A 22281-nucleotide genomic window follows, 5' to 3' on the forward strand; every position below is an offset into this window, starting at 1 on the left:
TCTCGTTTCTTATACCAAAATTTCCCTTCTCACCACACAATTTCTGTCCTTAGAACCAAGCACATTATAAGGAGGTGGAGATTTTCAGATGCCTGGAAAATTTCTTGGTCATCCTGTGACATTTTTGCAACTTTATCCACATAGTCTCTGCCCTCTGGAAGATCACAATTTTGTAGGAAAATGCTGAGTTACAAAGGTCTGGACCCTTTAGAAGCACAAGGGGGAGGACTCATCAGATATGACATACATTTCTTTTCTATTCCTTCTAGGTTAAGCTTTTAGAAATGAACCTTCCAGGGGTGACTGGTGATGTACCACAGGTGGTGAGAGTGGTAATTGGAGGTTAAAGTTCCCTTAACTATTCCCACATATATATCAGGACTGCCCTTCAACACATTCTCTCTCAGCCCCGCACACTGTGTGGGACACCAAGAAAGTGAGGTGGGTAGAAGAACCACTCTCATTTGGGACAGTCTTCCAAAATGGAGACAAGAATTGCACACACAAAGCAATTAGAAAACTGGGCAGAAGAAAATACATTTCTGAACTGTACAGAGAACAGAGGGTTCCCAAGTGGAGAAACATGGTATGAAAGTCAGGGAAGATGGAGCTAAGTTGTGTAGGAGTCGGGTGAGCGGAAAAGAGGGGGCAGGCTGGGCAGGTGGATAGCGTGTCCTCCATCCCACAGACTAGAAGTCATTCAGTCCATTCTGACCTAGTTCTCACCACCAACCTTCCTTTCAGCTTCTCTTTGTGCTTAAAATATATATATTTTTCAGAGAGGAAAGGAGAGGAAGAGAGAGATAGAAACATCAATGATGAGAGAGAATCATTGATAGGTGCCTCCTGCATGCCCCATACTGGGGATGGAGCCTGCAACCCAGGCATTTGCCCTGGTCGGGAATTGAGGCCAACACTCAATCACTGAGCCACACTGGCTGGGCCCTTTGTGCTTTGTTGTTGTTGTTGTTGTTGTTGTTTTTTGGCACTTGACACTATTTTCTGTATTTCATTCTGAGTTTGCTATCTATCTGTATCAGGTGATCTTTCTCACATATCATTTTTTAAAATTTATCTTTACTGTTTAAAATATTACAGATGTCTCCCTTTTCCCCCATTGATCCCCACCTCCTTGATCTCACTTATATGTGGAATCTAATGAACAAAATCTAATGGACAAACAAAATAGATCTAGAGGCATGGAAGCACGCCGCAGACTGAGGATCCTCAGAGGGAAGGGGGTGGGGGAAAAAAGATGAACCAAAGAACTTATATGCATATATGCATAGCCCATGGTCACATATCAGTTACTCTTTTCTATCATTTTTTTCCTTCTATGGTGTTTTCATTATGTAATCTATTTCTCAATCTCTTTTTATCTTTCTATCTATTGTCAATCAAATTATCTATTTTTATCCTTATATATCTTCATGTATATGCTTTTATTTTACTGTCCTTTCTCTTTCATGTCTAAATGGTTATTTACCTTAAATCTTTCATTCTTCCTTTTCTTCATTACCCTCTACTCTTTTTCCCACCCTGATTTCCACCCAATAGTTGTCTTCCTTTATAGGGCAACACTCCTTCCTCCCCCAAATATTTGTTTTCCTCTCATTAATTAATAATAAGTAAACAGTTATGTGAGCATCTCTTATGTGCCAAACAGTGTTACTAATATAACTGTTTTATAGATGTTCATTCACTCAATCCTCCCAACAACATTGAGATAGTTGATTCTTATTATCCCCATTTTAAGGAAACCGAGGTACAAAGAAGTGAAGTAACAGACCCAGGATCCTACAGCTAATAGCAGAGACATGGCTCAATCCAAGACAGTTGATTTCTAGAATTAGTGCTCTAACCCACTATGTAATACTACCTCTCAAGAAGGTCCACAGTACTTCAGCTTATTTAAATGTGACTCTGAGGTGGCCAAGCTGGTGGTTAATGCGGTCTCCACCATTACTGAGGCCCCCCCAGCCCTTAGGACAGGGCCAGATCCCAGGAGTGCTATGCAGAATAGAATGCTTAGGTGAGAGGCTCTTCTGGTCCTTGATCCCTTTAGAGTTGATATGCTCACTGTGCCACACTTGGGTGCAGGAGTCCTTCGGGGTCTGGGGACCCTCTGCAGCCTGGGGTCAAGCTTCCAACAGGTAGAATGCTGCTACCTCATTTCAGGTCTCAACTACTCTTAGGACCAGAAATTACTGGTTCTTCAAACTTTTAGGGAAACTTCCCCCTGTTCTGTTCTCTCAACTTCGGCTCTGGCCCCAAACAGTCTCCTTTCTCTCCTCCCACAACATTATCCAACATGGAGCTCAGAATTTCTAAAGTAAAAGTGAGGCAAGGTGGTTGTCCACAGGCAACTTGCTTTTAGCATAGTTCCCTGAACGGCTTATGCTAGGGAACACAAATGTCTGCCACCTTCTTGGAATGAGGGAGGGAAAAATACAAGGAGAAAAAGATATAGATTATTATCTCAACAAATCATCCTGCCCCAAATCCTGGATGAAGGGAGATGAGCATAGACTGGAGATTCCACGGTACCTCACTCCTGTCCAGGTCTCCAAGCCTGTCAGCCTCTTAGCTTGCCGCTGTGTCCAGTTTCTCCCCACACAAGCATTCCTGCTTTTGTAGCAGGGATAATCTACTTGAAATACCAGTTTGCCCCATGAAAGCTCTGTTCAGAAATATTCAAAGCCATGTTGTCTGTTTTGAAGTTAGATCACAGTGAAGAGAGAACTTTGTGAAGAGTCTAAAGCCCATGAAATTTTGATTTCTAAAATGGCGGGTTTTATGGCATGTGAATTATACAGTTCAGTTAAATAAAGAAAAGGGTTATTTTCATCTCCTCTTGCAATTAGATGCTTGATCTTCAAGGTCTTCCATAGTATGATCCTCCACTTTCTCTTCAGCCTTATTTCCTACTACTCACTTTTCTTCTCCACTCTCCAAACTCGGTTCCCCACAACTCTGGTCATGCCACTTTCTCTAACTGAAATCTTTTTCTATTTCCATTCATTAATCTCTATCCCATACTTTTCTCAAAACCAGTTCAAATTTTGCTTTCTTGGTGTAACGTTCTCTGACAACTTTAGCTTTTATTGATATCTCCAACTCTGAGACCCCTTTGTATTATAATTCTTACTTTGGTGTAAATTTTAGTAGGCTGACAGTTCCTTGAGTGAAGTTTGGCTCAACATCCCATACTGTGTCTGGCATTGAGTAGGCACTTTAAAAAGTGAATGAGTGAATAAATAAATGCATGTTGCTAAAACTCTAAATGGTTCATATGTGTGCGTATTTTCAACTAGATCACAAGGTCTTGCAGAAAGGGACAACGTCTTTACCTGAGACTTAGCACTAGTTCAGAACAGGTCACATGGTTGACCCCTCAGCTACTTAATTATTGGATGGCTTGTCAGAGAAAGTTGCCCTTTTCCCACTTTATTGGTAATGGGCTGGAAAGGGAGGACACTGAATAGGCAAGGAGAGTCCCCAGGATGCCTGGTTGAATGGTGGTTGCTCCGCCCTTAACCACAAATGGTTCATTGTCCACCGCCTTTGGCATCTACAACAGACTTTGGAAAGAGATGTAGCAATTTCCCCCTCAGGGCTTATTTTTAAAATCAGCAACTCAGGATGCTTGTCAGAAGTGGGGTCAGACAGCTCTGAGCTGCCGGGGAGAAGATACAGTAGTTGGTCCTTAATTTTGGACCTCTAGTTCCCTGGAAGAAGAAGCCAGGCCAAAGGAAAGAGATGGCTCACCCAAAACAGGTCACAGCTTCCATGGAGATACAGCTTCCATGGAGATTCAACCTCCTAGTCAGGCAGCGTTTTCCCAGTCCTAAAGTTTCAAGACTAGGACTGGGCCTTCCATTCACTCAAAGGAAACAATGAAAGTTTTATTGAGTGCTAATGTGTGTCAAGCACTCTGCTAGGCACTAGGGATTAATGTGTGGGCATGAAATAGTTTCTGCCCTCCAGAAGCTTATAGGCAAGTGGGAGAAGACAGATGAGTAAGCAGGTAAATACATTAGTGTGAGAAGTGCAACAATAGAGGTAGGAATAGGGAGTCCAGAGAAAGCGTCTCTAAAGTAGTTGCATCCAGATTGAGAGCAATCCGGTGCTGAACTGAAGGCAGCCACACAAAGGAGAGACACATTTCAAACAGACCGTAGATTGTGCAATACTCAAGAGATGTGAGAAAACACCATGTCCACAGATTTGTAGGTAGTATACTTGTCTAAAGGGATCACCACATAATGGTCCCTGGGCCATATCCAGCCAGCCACTTACTTTTGAAATTAAAATTTTATTTGCAAATAGTCCCAACCATTTATTTACATATTGTCTATGGTTGCTTTGTGCTACAACTACAGTGTTGAGAAGTTGCAACAGAGGACACATAGTCCTCAAAGCCTAAAATATTTATTATGCTGGTATAAAGAATATAGTTCAGGGGGAGGGGTTGGAGAGTGGCAGCAAATGAGGCTAGAGAGGTGATCAGGAGGCAGACTATGAAAGGTCTTGTAACCAGGCTAAAAAAAGTCCACTATTTTAAAAGCAATAAGGGAGCAACTGATGTTTTAAGCAGGAACACAACATGATGATATTTGAATTTTAGATAATTGGAGTGGGATGAAGAAAGTAGAAGAGGCAAAACTAGAGTTAGGGAGACAATTTGCGGGGATAGTATGTAGATAAAAAAATGATGCCCTGTTCTATGAAGGCACCAGTGGGATGAAGAAATGAACATATTTGAAATAAACTGAGAGGATTTGGTAATTTTTTAGATATAGAAGTGTGTGAGAGGGATGGACCATGAGGCAAAGTTTCCATTCGGAATTTTTCTAAGGGAAGAAGCAGTCATGATCTGATAGTTCTGTGGTACAATTTGACTTCTTATTTAGTTGAATGCATAAGACAAATTTCTTGTCTCAGTATTTTTGCTTGTTGGCTTGTTTGCACAGTATCACAGACTCAGTGTTACCACTTCAGTGGAATGTAGAAACCTATCACCATACAAATCCCTTTTCCTTCCTTCCTTTATGTTGTAGTTGTTTTGTGCATTCCATCTACGTACATTGAAAACCTCATTAAACTATGTTACAATTTTTGCTTTCAACTGTCAAATATGCTTTAAAGAACTCAAGAGGAAAATAGTCTATTATATTTATTCAGATATTTATCATTTGTGTTGCTCTTTCTTCATTTCTGATATTCTAAGTTTTCTCCTGAAAGACAATTTCCTAATGTCTGAATAATTTCCTTTAGCAATAATTTTAAAGGATGGCTGCTGGTAATGAATTCTCTTAGTCCTCCTTCATCAGAGAGTGTCTTTATTTCATCTTCATTCCTGAATATATTTTCATTATATTCAATATAGAATTCTGGATTGATAGTCTTTCAGCACTTAATACAAGTTGTTCCACTTTCTTTGGACTTTCATGCTTTCTGATGAGAAATTTGCTGTCTTTCAAATTGGTGTTCTCCTATAGGTAATGCATTGGTTTTCTCTAGCTGCTTTCAAGATTTTTTTCTTTGTCTTTAGTTTTCAGTGATTTGATTATAATATGTGTCTGGATGTAGGTTTCATTGAATTTATCCTTTTTGGAATTTTTTGAATTTATTATTTTATATTACTCACTGTACTAGAGGCCTGGTGCATGAAATTCATGCATGAGTAGGGTCCCTAGGCCTGGCCAGTGATCAGGGCCGATCCATGGGGCAACCAGGATCCATGGGCCCCCGCTCACACCTGCCTTGGCCTGACACCACCCGCCACTGCTGGTCAGGGCCTGCGGGCTGGGGGCAGCTCCTGCACTGAGCGTCTGCCCCTTGGTGGTTAGTGTGCATCATAGTGACCAGTCATTCTGCCGGTCCTTCTGCCATTCAGACGATTTGCATATTAGGGTTTTATATAGATAGATTTGTTTTGCACCACATTCTTTTAGATTTGTTTTGCACCACATTTTTTCTCCTGTTGGGACTCCAATGACATGAATGTCAGATCTTTTGGTATTTTCCTATAGGCCCCTGAGGCTCAGTTAAACATTTTTTCAATCTTTTTTTCTCTGTTGTTTAGCATGGAGAATTTCTATTGATGCATCTACATTCACTGATTCTTCTCTTTGTCATTTCCAGTCTGTTTCTAATCCTGACTAGTATTTTTTAAAAATTTTGATGATTGTATTTTTTACCTGTAAAATTTTCATGTGGTTCTTCTTTATATATAGTCCTTTGTTAAGAATTATTCTTATTCATTTTAATAAATGTTTGGTCTAGGCAGAAATCTAGGGCTTTAGTTTTTCTACTGGGTTGTGTACTTCCTGATTTTTAAACATTTTGTTTATTTGATTTGTTTTATTTCCTCAGCCTGAAAGAACATCTTCCTCAACTCTTTGTCAAGTTAATTAAAATTAATTTTTCATGTCTTACCTCGGATGTCATTTACTTCTAAAAGCCTTCCCTTATGTTCATATCAATTATATTCCTCTTGGTATTTCCCCATAAAAGCTACCATAGTTTATAATTACATATGCATTTATTTATTAATTTAATATATCTCTTCTACTAAGTGGGAGATGGGATTATATATCTTCTTCAGCATTATGCAAATTTCTAATATCTAAAATTGTGTATGATGTACAACAGATACTCAATAATATTTATTTAATGAATAATTTTACCTTCCATCTATCTACCCACCCATCCATGTCCTGCTCCATTCCCCAAAAGATATGAACATCCTTATATCCAAATATGGCCAGACTCTCAAATATGTCCTGACCAGTTTGGCTCAGTGGATAGAGCATTGGCATGCGGACTCAAGGGTCCCAGGTTCGATTCAGATCAAGGGCATGTGCCTTGGTTGCAGGCACATCCCCAGTAGGGGGTGTGCGAGAGGTGGCTGATCAATGTTTCTCTCTCATCGATGTTTCCGACACTCTATCCTTCTCCCTTCCTCTCTGTAAAAAATCAATAAAAAATATATTTTTTAAAAAAGAATCAAATTAAATCTTATCTTTTTATAACCTTACAATTTGTAAATGATTCTCACATCTCATTTTTATCTTGCCTGATTCTATGAAGTTAAGAGGAAAATGGTACTAGTTATACTATATAGACTGAGAGTCAAAGAAATAAAATATTTTGTTCAAGGTCAGTGCTAGTTAGTAATGGAAGTGAGGGGTAGGGCTGGTAGTAGGGTAAAGCTAGTGAATTTCCTAGGGAGAAAAATTTAAGGAGGTACTTACTGTCAGGGTTGTGAATGTTTGCACAACCCTGAGAGCGGGTGCATTTTTAAATGTCACAGTCTCAGCATCTCATTGCCTCATCTTAGGGTTGGCCCTGCTGGTGTGTCAATTAAGATCTGACTCCAAAGTCTCTTTTGATATTCTGACAGAGAGCTCTAAACAAATGGCACCACCTGTGCATTTAGTTCTCACCTTCAACAGTGTTGGAATAAATTTTGGAGTCACAGATATCTGGCTTTGAGTTAAGGCTCCTCTCTACTAACCATATTGTCTTGGGCAAATTACTTTCCTTTAGGTACAAAATGGATACAATGTATATTTCATAGGTTTACTGTAAAGATTAAAATGATATAATGTGGGCAAGGCAACCTGATAGTTAACCTTAATATTTGTTCCTATCTTATTCTACAGACATAGAAACAGCAGTTCTTAGCTGGGACAAGGCCCCCCCCAAAAAGGGACTCCATTTCTCAGCTTCTTTTGCAGCTAGGTATGAGCATACAACTATGTTCTAATCAATGGAGTGTGAGCAATACTGATGCGTACAAATTTTGGATTGTGCCTAATTCTCACCTACTCCTTCTTGTTGACTGGAATGTAGACATAGTGGCAGGACATCTTGGATCATCACTGATCCAAGAGCAGAGCTGACATTTTAGTTTGGAGTTGAATTAAAAGAAAAATTTTCTCCCTTTTCCTTTAATCCTCACTGGAGGACATGTTGTTATTGATTCTAGAGAAAGAGGAAGGGAGAGAGAAAGATCAATGTGAGGAACATTGATCGGTTGCCTCCCACATAGGCTCTGACAGGGATCCAACCCACAACCCCTTGGTGCATGGGACGGCACTCTATCTTGTCTTCACCAATGTAAGTTTGAGACTTGGTCACAGAAGTTGAACTTACTTCCTAAATTTATGCAGTACATAAAGCAGCATAGGAATTAGGAGAGAGTAAGGGTTTAATAATTGGTAACATATTGGTAAGTATTCATCTGAATGTTTCTGTTAAAACCTCATTTATTAGCATATATATGTAGCTTGAGCTCAATGTAGGTGTATGTGGGAGAGGGGGAGGGAGTCCATGCTGTAAGTAAATTTAGAGTTCAAATTTATACTATAAATGTGTTTTTGGAATGAATAATTTCAATAAATTAACATAAAAATTGGGTTTAAGCCAAGAATTCCCTTGGGTAGCCTAAAAGAAACATGTTAAACCTTTCTAGAGGAATATACCTTCAGCTCAGGTTATATAAACTTACTGCAAATATTCAATGAAGGCAATCTCATAATAAAAAATTACAAGGAAAACAAGAACACAATACACTGTGTATGAGAATGTGCAGACTCCAGAAACAGAAGAGATTCCCAGGAACTTAAGATAATTGATTGGTCTTAAATGACTACATTAAGAAAAAGGAAAGATCTCAAATAACCAAACTTTACTCCTTAAGAAACAAGGAAAAGAAGAACAAACTGAGCCCAAAGTTAGTAGAAAGAAGGAAATGAATATCAGAGTGAATATAAATGAAATAGAGACTAAAAATACAACAGAGTGTTTTTGGGTAGAGAAATAACATCCCTCAACATAATAAAGGCCATACATGAGACGTGCACAACTAACATCATACTCAATGGTGAAAACTGAACGTTTTCCTCTAAGATCAGAGTAAGACCGAGATGTCCACTCTTGCCACTTTTATTTAAAACAGTTCTGGAAATCCTAGTCAGAACAATTAGGCAAGAAAAGAAATAAAAGGTATCTAAATCAGAAAGGAAGAATCAAAATTGTCTTTATTTCCAAATGACATGATATTATGCATAGAAAACCACGAAGACTCCATAAAAAAAAACTATTAGAATAACTAACTCCGTAAAGTTGCAGAATACAAAATCAATATATAAAAATCAGTTCCATCTCTATACAACAAACTATCAGAATGAGAAATTAAGAAAGCAACCCATTTACAATTCCATCAAAAAGAATAAAATACCTAAGAATAAATTTAACCTAAGGAGGTGAAAGATTTATACACTGAAAACAATAAGACATGGATAAAAGAAGCTGAAGAAGAAACAAGTAAATGAGAATATATTCCATGCTCATGGACTGGAAGAATTGTTGTTGAAATGTCCTTACTACTGAAAGCAATCTATTTTTTAAAATATATTTTTTCCTGATTTCAGAGAGAGGAAAGAAGAGAGAGAGAGAAAGAGAGAGAGAGAGAGAGAGAGAGAGAGAGAGAGAGAGAGAGAGAGAGAGAGAGAAACATCAGTGATGAGAATCATTGATTGGCTGCCTCCTGCATGCTCACTACTGGGGTTTGAGCCCACAACCCAAGCATGTGCCCTGACCAGGAATCGAACAATGACCATGGTTCATGGGTTTTACAAAGCTACTGTCCTCAAAACTGCCTGTTACTGGCATAAGAACAGACATATAGACCAATGGAACAGAACAGAGAACCCAGAAATTGACCCAAGCCATCATGCTCAATTAATATTTGACACAGGAGGCAAGAGCATACAATGGAGTCAAGACAGTCTCTTCAATAAATGGTGTTTGGAAAATATGACAGATACATGCAAAAAAATGAAATTTGACCACCAACTTACACCATACACAAAATAAACTCAAAATGGATAAAGGAATTAAATGTAAGATGGGAAATCATAAAAATCTTAGAGGAAACCACACAGGCAGCAAAATATCAGATATATGTCATAGCAATATCTTTACTGATATAGCTCCTAGGGCAGTGATGGCGAACCTTTTGAGCTCGGCGTGTCAGCATTTTGAAAAACCCTAACTTAACTCTGGTGCCGTGTCACATATAGAAATTTTTTTATATTTGCAACCATAGTGAAACACAGGCTTATATTTTTGATATTTATTTTATATATTTAAATGCCATTTAACAAAGAAAAATCAACCAAAAAAATGAGTTCGCGTGTCACCCTTGACACTCATGTCATAGGTTTGCCATCACTGTCCTAGGGCAATGGAAAAAATAAACAAATGGGACTATCTCAAAATAAAAAGCTTCAGCAAAAGAAACCATCAACAAAACAACAAGAAAACCCACTACATGGGAGAGCATATATACCAATGTTATCTCCAATAAGGGTTTAATTTCCAAAATTTACAGGGAACTCATACAACTTAACAAAAAAATAAACAATCCAATAAAAAAAAATGGGCAAAGGACCTAAATAGACACTTTTTGAAAGAGGACATACAGAAGACCAAGAGACATATGAAAACATGCTCAAAGTCACTAATCATCTGAGAGATGCAAATCAAAACGACAATGAGGTACCACCTTACACCTGTCAGAATGGCTATCATCAACAAATCAACAAACGACAAGTGCTGGCAAGGATGTGGAGAAAAAGGAACACTTGTGCACTGCTGGTGGGAATGCAGACTGGTGCAGCCACTGTGGAGAACCGTATGGAGTTTCCTCAAAAAACTAAAAATGGAACTCCCATTTGACCCTGTGATCCCACTTCTAGGAATATATCCCAAGAAACCAGAAACACCAATCAGAAAGGATATATGCATCCCTATGTTCATAGCAGCACAATTTACAATAGCTAAGATTTGGAAACAGCCTAAGTGCCCATCAGCAGATGAGTGGATTAGAAAAACAGTGGTATATCTACACAATGTATTATTACACTGCTGTTAAACAAAACAAAAAAAAAACAAAACAAAAAAAGGAGCTCTTGCCATTTGCAACAGCATGGATGGACTTGGAGAGCATTATGCTAACTGAAGTAAGCCAGTTGGAGAAAGATACATACCACATGATCTCACTCATTTGTGGAATATAATGAATAACATAAACTGCTGAACAAAAATAGATCCAGAGACAGAGAAGCATCGAACTGACTGTCAAACCTCAGAGGGAAGGCAGGGGAGGGGTGGGGATAAGAGATCAACCAAAGGAGTTGTATGCATGCATATAAACATTACCAATGGACACAGACACTAGAGGGGTGAGGCCACGTGCTGGGGAAAATATTGTAATAGCTATGTACAGGCCAAAGGGGGGTACTTGAAATACCAGGGGTACCACTCTGTAAAGTATATGATTGTCTAACCACTATGTTGTACACCTGAAACTAATACAGAATAATATTGAGTGTGAACTCTAACTGAAAAAAAGATGGAAAATTGTATGTTATATGTTTTTCATCACAATAAAAAAAATTCCAATAGCATTTTTCACAGAAATAGAAAAAATAATCTAAAAATTGTGTGAAGCTACAAATGTCTCCAAATAGCAAAAGCAATCTTGAGAAAGAAGAACAAAGCTGGGGCATCACACGTCCTAATTTCAAACTACTAGTATATTACAAAGTAATAGTAATCAGAACACTATGGCATTGGCATAAAAGCAGACACATAGAACAGTGGAACAAAATAGAGAACCCAGAATAGATCCATGCATAAATGGTTAATTTATGACCATGGTACCAAGAATATAGAATGAGGAAAACATAGTCTCTTCAATAAATAGTGTTGGAAAACTGAACAGCCACATGCAAAAGAATGAAACTGAACTCTTGTCTTACACCAATCAGAAAAATAAACCCCAAAATAAATTAAAGACTTGAATGTAACTCTCCTAGAAGAAAATATAGGGTGTAAGCTCCTTGACATTGGTCTTGGCAATGAGTTTCTGGTTTTGATACCAGATGCAAAGTTAACAAAAACAAAAATCAATATGTGAGACTAAATCAAACAATAAGCTTCTTCAGAGTAAAGAAAGCTATCAACAAAACGAAAAGGCTACCTAACTAAGTGGGAGAAAATGTTTGTAAACCATATATCTCATAAGGAGTTAATAGCCAAAGTACCTAGAGAACTCATACAACTCATTAACAATGACAACAATGAAACAATCTGATTTAAAAAATGAGTAGAAGACCTGAACACACATTTTTCCAAAGAAGACATACAGGGGGCCAACAGGTACATTAAAAGGTTCTCAACATCATTAATCACTAGGAAAATGCAAATCAAAACCACAAAGAGATACATCTTATACCTTTAGAATGACTGTCATTAAAAAAAAAACAACCAAGAGATATTAAGTGTTGGTGAGAATGTGAAAAAAGGAAAGCCTGTGCACTGTTAGTGGGAATGTAAATTAGTGCAGCCACTATAGGAAACAGCATGGATGCTCCTCAAAAAATAAAAAATAGAACTACCATATAATTCAGAAATCCTACTTTTGGGTATATATCCAAAGGAAATGAAAACAGAATATTGAAGAGATATCTGCACTCCCATGCCAATTGCTCCACTATTCACAATAGCCAAGGTATGGAAAACTAAGTGTCCATCAATGGATAAGTGAATAAATAAAATGTGAGGTCTCTCTCTCTCTCTCTCTCTCTCTCTCTCTCTCTCTCTCTCTCTCTCTCTCTCTCTCTTTTAATATGTGTGTATGGTGCATGTGTATACAATATATACATATATAATATGTACACATATATAATATACATACACACAATGACATATATTTCAGCTATGAGAAAGAAGGAAATCCTGCTATTTGTGACAACATGGATCGATCTTGAAGGTATGATGCTAAATAAAATAGACCAGAGAGAGAAACACAAATACTGCATAGTATCACTTACATATGGAATCTTTAAAAAAGTAAAACTCATAGAAACAGAAAGTAGAAAAGTGGTTGCCAAGGTTTGGGGGTCAGGGTACACAGGGAAATGTTGGTAAAAGGGTACAAACTTTCAGCTATAAAATGAATAAGGTCTGAAGGTGTAATGTAAAACATGGTGACTATAGTTTATAACACTGTACTATGTAATTGAAATTTGCTGAGAGAGTAGAACTTAAATGTTATCATAAAAAAATAAAAAAGATAAAGTGAAAATAACAGAATTTCTGAAACAAAATTTCTAGAGAAAATATATTATAGCCTTGACATTGAAGTTAAATGGAATTGGCATAATTAAATAGTAAATTAGACACAAGTCAAGAGAAACAGTGAACTGAAGATAGATAAAAGACATTGACTTAAAATGCAGCAGAGGAATATCCTATTTAATAAAAGCCTAATATGCTAAGTGTCCTGTTGGCTGTTCAACCAATCAAAGTGTAATATGCTAATGATATGCTAAGGCCACTCAACTGCTTGCTATGTAGTGCACTGACCACCAGGGGGCAGATGCTCCGACCAGTAGGTTAGCTTGCTGCTAGGGTCTGGCCAATCGGGACTGAGCAAGACGGGCTTGACATGCCCTAGAGCCCTCCTGTGGTCCCTCTTTGGCTGGCTAACCTCCTGCATCCCTCTCTGTCCCCAATCGATACACTGGTGGAGTCCTTTGGGCTGGCTTGCACCCTCTCACAATCCAGGACCCCTTGGGGGATGTCTGAGAGCTAGTTTCAGCCTGATCCTGCAGACCAGGCCAAGGGACCCCCCCCCCCGCGCCCCCCCCCCCCACACACACTGGTGCACGAATTTATGCACTGGGCCTCTAATACGAAGTAAAGGTTTACAGACAGCAATTCTGATGAGAGAAACGATACAATCTTGATTTAACTAACATGGATGTGCCAACAGAAGGACACTAGCAAGATATTATATGGAGACAGCCTGCCATGTGTGCTCTATGGCTAAATTCTTCAGTTATTCAGAAAATTCATAGACAACTAGTATTTTTGTTGATGTCCTCATCAACTTTCTTTTGGCCTTTTGCTGTTTTACATGAATAAACCACATATTCCCTTGCATGAGATTCTCTTCCTTTGAGGTTAGGTGTCCTTCTTCCTGAAGTAAAGTAAAGTAAATCTTTGGGCAGAACTTTCAGTGAACTCCTTAGTTGAAAACTCCTTCTTTGCTCTAGCCAGGTTGGTTCAATGGATAGAGCATCAGCCCGTGGACTGAAGGGTCCCAGGTTTGATTCCACTCAAAGGCATGTGCCTCAATGTTTCTCTGTCTCTCCTTCTTCCTTCCATTCTTTCTAAGAATCAATGAAAAAATATCCTCAGATGAGGAATAAAACAAAAAAAAAGAAAAGAAAAAGAAAGCTCCTCCTTTAACTTAAGTATGGATGACTTGAATGATATTTTAGTTGGGTATAAATTTAAGTTGGCAGTTATTTTCTCTTAGCACTTTGATAATTTTTTGGCATATGCTGTTTCTGTTGATAATTCTGCTGTCTTTTAAACTGTCATTCAAATCTCTTTTCTAGACTAAAAACTTTTTAAAGACTTTTAAGATTTTATTTTTGTTTGGGGTGTCCTGCAGTTTTACCATAAAGGGTCTTAATGCAGATTTATTTTTGCTTTTCTTCTCAGATATCAGCGTATTAAATTTTAATACCTCTGTGAGAAAAAACAAAACACTAAAAAGTGAAAAAAATAAATTTGGAAAAGAGAGGTGCAAGAAGAACTTATAAAGGTCTAATGTTCAGATTATATAAAGGATGTCTACAAATCGATATAAAAAGACAAATGACCCAACCATAAAAATGGACAAAGGATTTAGACAATTCATGAAAAGGGCAATCAAAATGGCCAACAAACATATTATGTGCTTCTCAACATCAGCAGCAACAACAGAAATGCAAAACAAAACAGCAGTGAGATACTATTTCATACTTATCAGAATGGCAACAATTAAAATTTCTGAAAGTTCTTGCCTAGTTTATATGAGGTTATAGAGAAAAAGCTCTTCACATGCTGCCAGTAGAAGGGGAATTTGATACAACTACTTTGCAGTTAAGTTTGGAATTGTCAAATTCCATCCATAGGTATACACCCTAGAGAAACTCTAACACATATACATAGGATATTGTTGCAGCACAGCATGAAATGGCACAAAATGAAAGTAACTTCATTGTTCATTAGAATAAATAAAGTGGGATATAAGCATATAATTCAGTGTATCCAAAAATAATATACAGAAGTTAAAATTATTGAACTAGTTCTATGTATATCAACATGGTTAAATCTTAAAAAGCATATGGAGTTTTTAAAGAACAAGTTGTTGAATGACATGCAGAAAATAATGCTTTCAATATGACACTTTTGGCATATTTCAGTATAACACATTTTATGGTTATACTATAGAGATATGGACATATACTATATAGATATGCATTGAAACTATGAATAAATCCATGAGAATGATGAACAACAAAATTAAGGTAGTGGTTACTGCTGAGGGGATAGAGTATGATACAATGATGACAAAAATATTCCCAATTTTTTCCCTTATGCTGTGTCCATGCTTTTTGCATTGTAACTTTTGTAGTACTTCTGGGATGGCTTTGTGACTTGCTTTAACCAGTAGAATGTGGTGGAACTGATAAGAGTGTCAGTTCTGAGTCCAGGCTTCAAGAGTCATTGCGTGATTCCACTATCTTTGCAGCTCTGCTGCTGCCATGTGAACAAGTCCTGGCTAGCTTCCTGGAGGACGAGACCCACTGAAGGAAAGTCCAGGTGTTCCAGCTGAGGTCATCCTATTCCAGACTATAGCCAGCCAACCTCCAACCACGTGAGAGAGACTAACCAAGATTATCAGAGCTGCCTACTTGACCTACTGAAGTCGTTCTGAAGACTCACGAATGAGCCCAGGAACGACTAGAAGCACTGCTGAGGTGACCCATAGAGTCACTGAAGAAAGATAAATTCTTACTCTTTCGGCCACTGTATTAGAATAGTTTGTTACTCAGAAATAGCTGATATAAGAACAGAATAGAATTGGGAGGGGCAAAAGAGAAAAGGGTTCAACTGTACCTTCCACGTTTTATGTCTTAAAAAAGGAGACCTGAAGCAAATGTAGCAAAATGTTAAAATTTAACAAATATAGGTAGTTGTAGATAGATGAGTATTTGTTATATAAGCCTCCCAATTTTTGCATATGTTTGAAGTATTTCACAATAAAAGAAAATTTAGAGTAAATACATCAATGCAATATACTACACAAGATAGCCAAGATGATGATAAAAAAAAAAGATGTACTTTTCCTATTGCCTTCTCCCCCCTCACACACACACAAAGTACACAAATTAGAACCCAGTGATTTTTGGGCTCTAATCCTCTTCTTGCATCCTCAAGACATCTTCTCTGTACCTTCCTAGCATTTAATTCTTTTTGCCAGCATTTCATTTTCTGGCCTCAGTATGTCATTTGTAATACAGCAAACACCTGATCAGATCAAACACTGACAAGATAGTTACAAGACATGAAGCATTATAGGGTAAGTTCTACATAGCTGCCACGTGGGGTAGGAGACTGTAAATTTCGTAACTACTTCATACTACTGTTACATCTAAAACCTAGATTCACCTATAAAAATGTGATCATTATTCCTGCCTCACTCAAATACAGGTTTACTCACCTACCTTGTGACTGACTTCCTCTTGACATTCTACCCTGACCTGTCCTTTGTATCTGAAGTTGTTGCTGCCGCTGGCACAGGTGACACTCTGTCTGCCAGGAGGATTTGTGCCTGACCTATTGAGAGTGACAAGGGCTCCCAGAGGGTGCCCACTCAATGCCAGAGAAAGGGAGGGCTAGGCAGGCTGCTCTCAAGGGGCTCACATCCCTCTGGCCCACTGTCTGCTCATGCTTCCACTTTGACTTCCGCCACACTCCACGTACACCTTATTATGCACTGACTGTACACCTTTACCATATACACTGGCTGGCACTGTGAGTTATACAATGTGTTCTTTTCCCAGCTCCAGCAGGCTGTAAGCCCCTTGAGGACATGGTGTTTTAAGCAACGTAGTGTCCTTACTATCTAGTGAAAGGAAGGAAGGAAAGAAAGAGAAAGGTCAGACAGGAAGGAAGAAAGGAAGGGGAGACAGGAAGCAATGAGGGAAAGGAAGGAGAATAGATAGTGGCAAGTATTTATAGAATGACGATATGCCAGGTAGTGTGCACTTTCTTATTTAATCCTTCCAACTACTCAGTGATGTAGATACTATTACTAATTTTCCTAGCTTACAGATGAGGAAACATGCTTATGAGGGTTAGGTAATACGCCCAATGTGACAGGCCACAGTGAGAAAAGCAGGCTGTCCACACTTGAACCAGGTTTGTTTAACTTTAGGGACTGTGCTCCCCTCTGATGCTATACTGTTGCTCCGAATAGAGTTTTGAGAACAGATTTGCTGATAACAAGAAACCAGAATTCATTATAAAGAAAAAGGAGGGAAGGATAGAAAGTAGGAGAATAAAAGAGGGAGGGAGAGACCCACCAACACATTCTCCCCCTGCAGAAGTCAGACCTAACCTGTGTCAGCACGGTTTCTGCCTCATTCTCAAACACCTCCAGGAAGGGCCTGTTTGCTTCTCTGGTCATGCGTTCCAGGTTTCATTCTCCATGTGCCAAATGTGTCCAGGGAGCTATCTATGCACGCTCATTGGACAGTCATTTCCTTGAGTATAAAATCAAGACACATTCCATGGTGTGGGGAAGCATTTTGTATGCCAAGAGTTTCTCCAAGTTATTATATGTAGGCATACTAATCGAGTGCTTTTTGTCTCTTGGAAACAAAATATAACATTTTATCATGTCAAAGGTCCTCCATATCATTCCATTGGCCATTTACAACATCCATACAACATGAATTTGACAAAACAATTGCTTTTGTGAATGCCTTTGGTCAGTGTAGTGAGTGCTCATTGCAAATGTTACAGGTGGGATACATAAGCGATATGCAGCACTTGAAAAATTATTCTACAAAGAAAAACAATGGAGACGGAGAGGAAACAGCAGAGACAGAAATGGGGACATCATATCAGCAAAAAACTGCAAGTAGAAGAATGGTTAAAGACGCTGAGAATGCAGACAACAGGATGGAGAAATAAAAATGATCCTCATTGTCTGACTGTCAGTATTGATGGGCACTACAATACTACCAGGTGCTGGATTAGAATAACTTTCCACTGGGCTTGCAAATAAGCACACTATTTTCCCAGCTCACGAAATGTTACTAACAGACAAGGGCAAGTCACAGAAGGAAGATGAGATAGAGGAAAAGAATCCAATATCTTTTTCTGTCTCTGAACTTATAAAACCTTAGTAAGAGTACATTAAAAACAAGTTTTGAAATAGAAGAATTTTAAAAAGTATATGTCTCATATATTTGTGTTTTGACAAAAAAGATTTTCACAAGACGTCCAAATGTGTAATGTGTATTTCAGTGCTTTTAAATTTTCACTCGACAAATAAGATAGAGGAAAGATTTTATTTGTATGCTTAATTAAGTCTTGTATCTGATATGATTCATACCTTTGGGAAAAGACAAATGTCTTTATGAAAATGCAGTGAACACTCTCCTACATCAAGTGTCCTTGCACGAGATATAGGAAGTTTAAACCTACTAATATTCACAGATAGGATACAACAATAGGAAAAGACATTTTTTTTTTCATAGAGACTTTAGCAATAAATGTTTACATCAGGGGCTGATCATCAGCCTGTACAGTAGATGAGTCTTTGGAATGTTTAACAGACATCTATCATGATTTGATTGGTGGCTTGGGTCGCAAGTTCTCTTTCTGGGCATCTTTGCTTGACAGAATCCCAGCAGAGCTCAAGTTCCTGGAGAGGTTAACAATCCTCTTCTGCCAGCATGGTGATATGTAAGGGTTTAGTGCTTGGATGTCAGAGTAAGTGTTGATGATACTCGGAAGATCTGGGGAAGCATGTTACTAAGTTGGTAAAACATTTCTTCAGAAATACTCTGTAGGAGGTTAAAAAAAAGTTTGTATTTGTTAAATCAAACTGATTTTTTAAACATTTAAAATATTTTAAATTATGGAACTAGTTCTAGACATAGAGTGCAATATGTAAAAATTATCTTTCACGACTGATTTAACTGCGCAGCTAAGGACTGGAGTGTTTTCCTCGCTCCCTCCTCTGAGAACATATGTTGTTCCTATCAAATAAGGTCTGATTACCAGAAAGACCCTAGATAACACTAGTATAATCAATTTTAAAAGTGCCACTGATTCGCTAAGGGCCACACAGAATACAGAGCCACTCTCTGCTGTTGCCCTTATCTATGAGCTCTTCAAAATCTATATAACACATATGTGGGGAAAAGGGGCAAATAAGTCAAGTTTGGTTTTGGGGTTAAATAAAAAGATCCCCGGAATGGTAGATGCTAACATCATTGACAATAAACTAAGTGCCTTTTTGGCATCCAAACACTTAAAAAAGAGGAAGCTGTTAGCATTTTGTTGTGTTATATTGAGTTTAGGGCAGTGTGCTCACTATACCTGTGAAAAATACTGTAAAAGAGATTAAATTGGGGTGAGATATATTAAGATAACACACCTGTGGTACCAGAAATTGCACTGTCCTAGAAATTCCGCCGTCCCATGAAGCCATTTCCATCATGAAACCTAAAACAGAACAATAGACTTTGCTGAATTATGCGTTCTGCTTCAAGCCTACCTAGCCCTTCATCGAAATATACGAAATTTTCATTCGTATATTCGTGGGGCTTCATGTCTTGACTTTTTATGTAGTCATTTACTGCAAGAGAGGCTCAGCCTACAGGGCAGATAAACATCTGCACCCTGAATTCGCCATGCCAGACATGTTTAACGTCGCTTTGTCAACACACTTACTTATGATTTCTCAAGTCCTTTTCAGTCTCCATACAATAAAAGCAAAATAAGTTATCGAAGGCTAAACATATGGCTCTATTTTTTTTAAAGAATAAAAGACAATAAAGAACAAGCTATAATCAGAGCAAAATATAAATAATATCAAGATATCTTGTATTTGAAGAGGGCTGAATATTTGTGTCTAGGAAAGGATAAGTAAGAAAATGTCTGCTATGAAATATTTGCTTAATAAACCATTTAATTGAGGCACCCGACGATGAGTAACGTTCACAATTGTCCTCCTCGGTTGCTCTATTTTGAGTATTTGGGAGGAAGATATATAGGTCGTTGTTAAATATAAGGTTATGCTCACCTTTGACACACTTAAACACAAGTTCTGCTCTCTTTAAGCACCATGGTATAGTCATTTCCTAGAAACAGAAACAAAACAAATCTTGTTTCTAAAGAACTCTAAAAAATACATACTCAGATCTTAATTTATCTATAATGTTGATCATCCAGCTTGTGAACAAAGTCAGGTAACTATTAGTCAATTTTAGCTGGATTTCTCTGTGTGTGTTTTTTAAGGCACATGACTTCTTCCATTTGCTGTACTATACATACATACTATATGTACTATACATATTTATTGCATTAGGAACTAAAACTAATAAAATCTTGCTGACCGCTCCCCCCTGCCCCCCACAGAAAGGGCTAGGATTCTGGGGGAATCTTCAGAACACAATTTAAAAACTGTTGTTTTATTGAACTAATATATCATAATTTATTTAAACAGCCCCTTATAGCTAGATTTCTATTTTTAAATAACATTGCAGTGAATATATTTATGTATATGTGTGAGTATACATATCTATCTGTATTTTTTTATTTACTGATTGATTTGAGAGAGAAAGGGGGAGACAGAGAGACCTGTTGTTCCACTTATTCATATACTAGAGGCCCAGTGCACAAATTTGTGCATTAGTGGGGTCCCTTGACCTGGCCTGCAGGATAGGGCTGAAACCGGCTCTCTGGCATCCCCTAAGGCAGTGGTTGCCAACCTTCCTAATGCTGCAACCCTTTAATACAGTTCCTCATGTTGTGGTGACCCCCAATTTCATTGTTACAAATTGAACATAATGAAAACATAGTGATTAATCACAAAAACAGTATGTAATTATATATGTGTTTTCCAATGGTCTTAGGTGAATCCTGTGAAAGGGTTGTTCGACTCCCAAAGGGGTCATGACCCACAGGTTGAGAACCGCTGCCCTAAGGGGTCCTGGACTGCGAGAGGTTGCAGGCCAGGCTGAGGGACCCCACCAGTACACAATTGGGGCAGGGGAGGGATGCAGGAGGTTGGCCAGCCGGGGAGGGACCATGAGAGGCCTCCAGGACATGTCTGGCCGTCTCACTCAATCCCAATAGGCCCAACCCTAGCAGCAAACTAACCTGCTGGTTGGAGCGTCTGCCCCCTGGTGGTCAGTGCACATCATAGCGAGCGGTTGAGCGGCCTTAGCATATCATTAGCATATTATGCTTTGATTGGTTGAATGGCCGACCAGACGATTAGACACTTAGCATATTGGTTGATTCTTGTATGTGCCCTGACCAGGGATCAAACCCAAAACCTTGGTGTACTGGGACTATGTTCTAATCAACTGAGCTGCCTGGCCAGGGCTTTATATCTTGTTTTTGAGTAATTTCTTGGTATACTTATAAAATTTAGGTCCTTCCCCTAAAAGTTTTTTCAATTTACATTAGCCATTAGCAATGTAAGCACCATCCAATTTCATCATATGTTCACTAGCATCTGGACATTTAAATATTACTTAAAATATTATTCGACATTATTACTAATTTAATAGATCCAAAATTGCATTACCCTGAATGTTTTTTAAAAAGAGACTTTATTTTTTGAAAGTTTTAGGTTTACAAAAAAATTATGAAAATGATAGAGAATTTCCCTATAGTTTCACACCCAGTTTCCCCTACTATTAACTCCCACACTCATTACTATTAACTAATATATTAATATATTACTAAGAGTGAGGCCGTTTAGCCACCTATCAAGAATAAAGAGAACAGATTACAGCAAACAATAGCAGGGAAAAGTCTTTAGCAATTCTAATTCACTTTGGGTTTTTGGGACAGAATGTCCCAAAAAATGTATACACACTTTAACAGTTGATAGCTCAATTTTGAAAATGAAATGTATTTTAATAAACACTGCCTTTATTCACTTTTGGGACACTATAAATACATATATATGAGTTACTACAACTGAATTCTTTTCTACACTGTGAAATAATAGTTTATGAAATTACAGAAATTCTGGTCATGATATTTAAGTGAAATAATCAACATATATACACACACAAATAGAAGACCTCATTTTAACAACTGACATGAAAA

General features: G+C 38.0%; 1 protein-coding gene across 1 annotated transcript in view; it reads right to left on the reverse strand.

Moving 5' to 3' along the window:
* Nucleotides 1–18435: 18435 nt before the first annotated feature.
* FERRY3 (FERRY endosomal RAB5 effector complex subunit 3) overlaps nucleotides 18436–22281 on the reverse strand; it is a 52572-nt gene continuing 48726 nt past the window's right edge. The window contains exons 12-14 of the mRNA XM_081084957.1: nucleotides 20240–20297; nucleotides 19592–19659; nucleotides 18436–18995 (exon numbers count right to left, since the gene is read on the reverse strand). Coding sequence (XP_080941083.1) covers nucleotides 18903–18995; nucleotides 19592–19659; nucleotides 20240–20297 — 219 coding nt within the window. The 3' untranslated portion in view covers nucleotides 18436–18902. The remainder of the gene's footprint in view (nucleotides 18996–19591; nucleotides 19660–20239; nucleotides 20298–22281) is intronic.

This window comes from Myotis nattereri, assembly GCF_964212035.1.
Source record: "Myotis nattereri genome assembly, chromosome: 2".
NCBI lineage: Eukaryota > Metazoa > Chordata > Mammalia > Chiroptera > Vespertilionidae > Myotis > Myotis nattereri.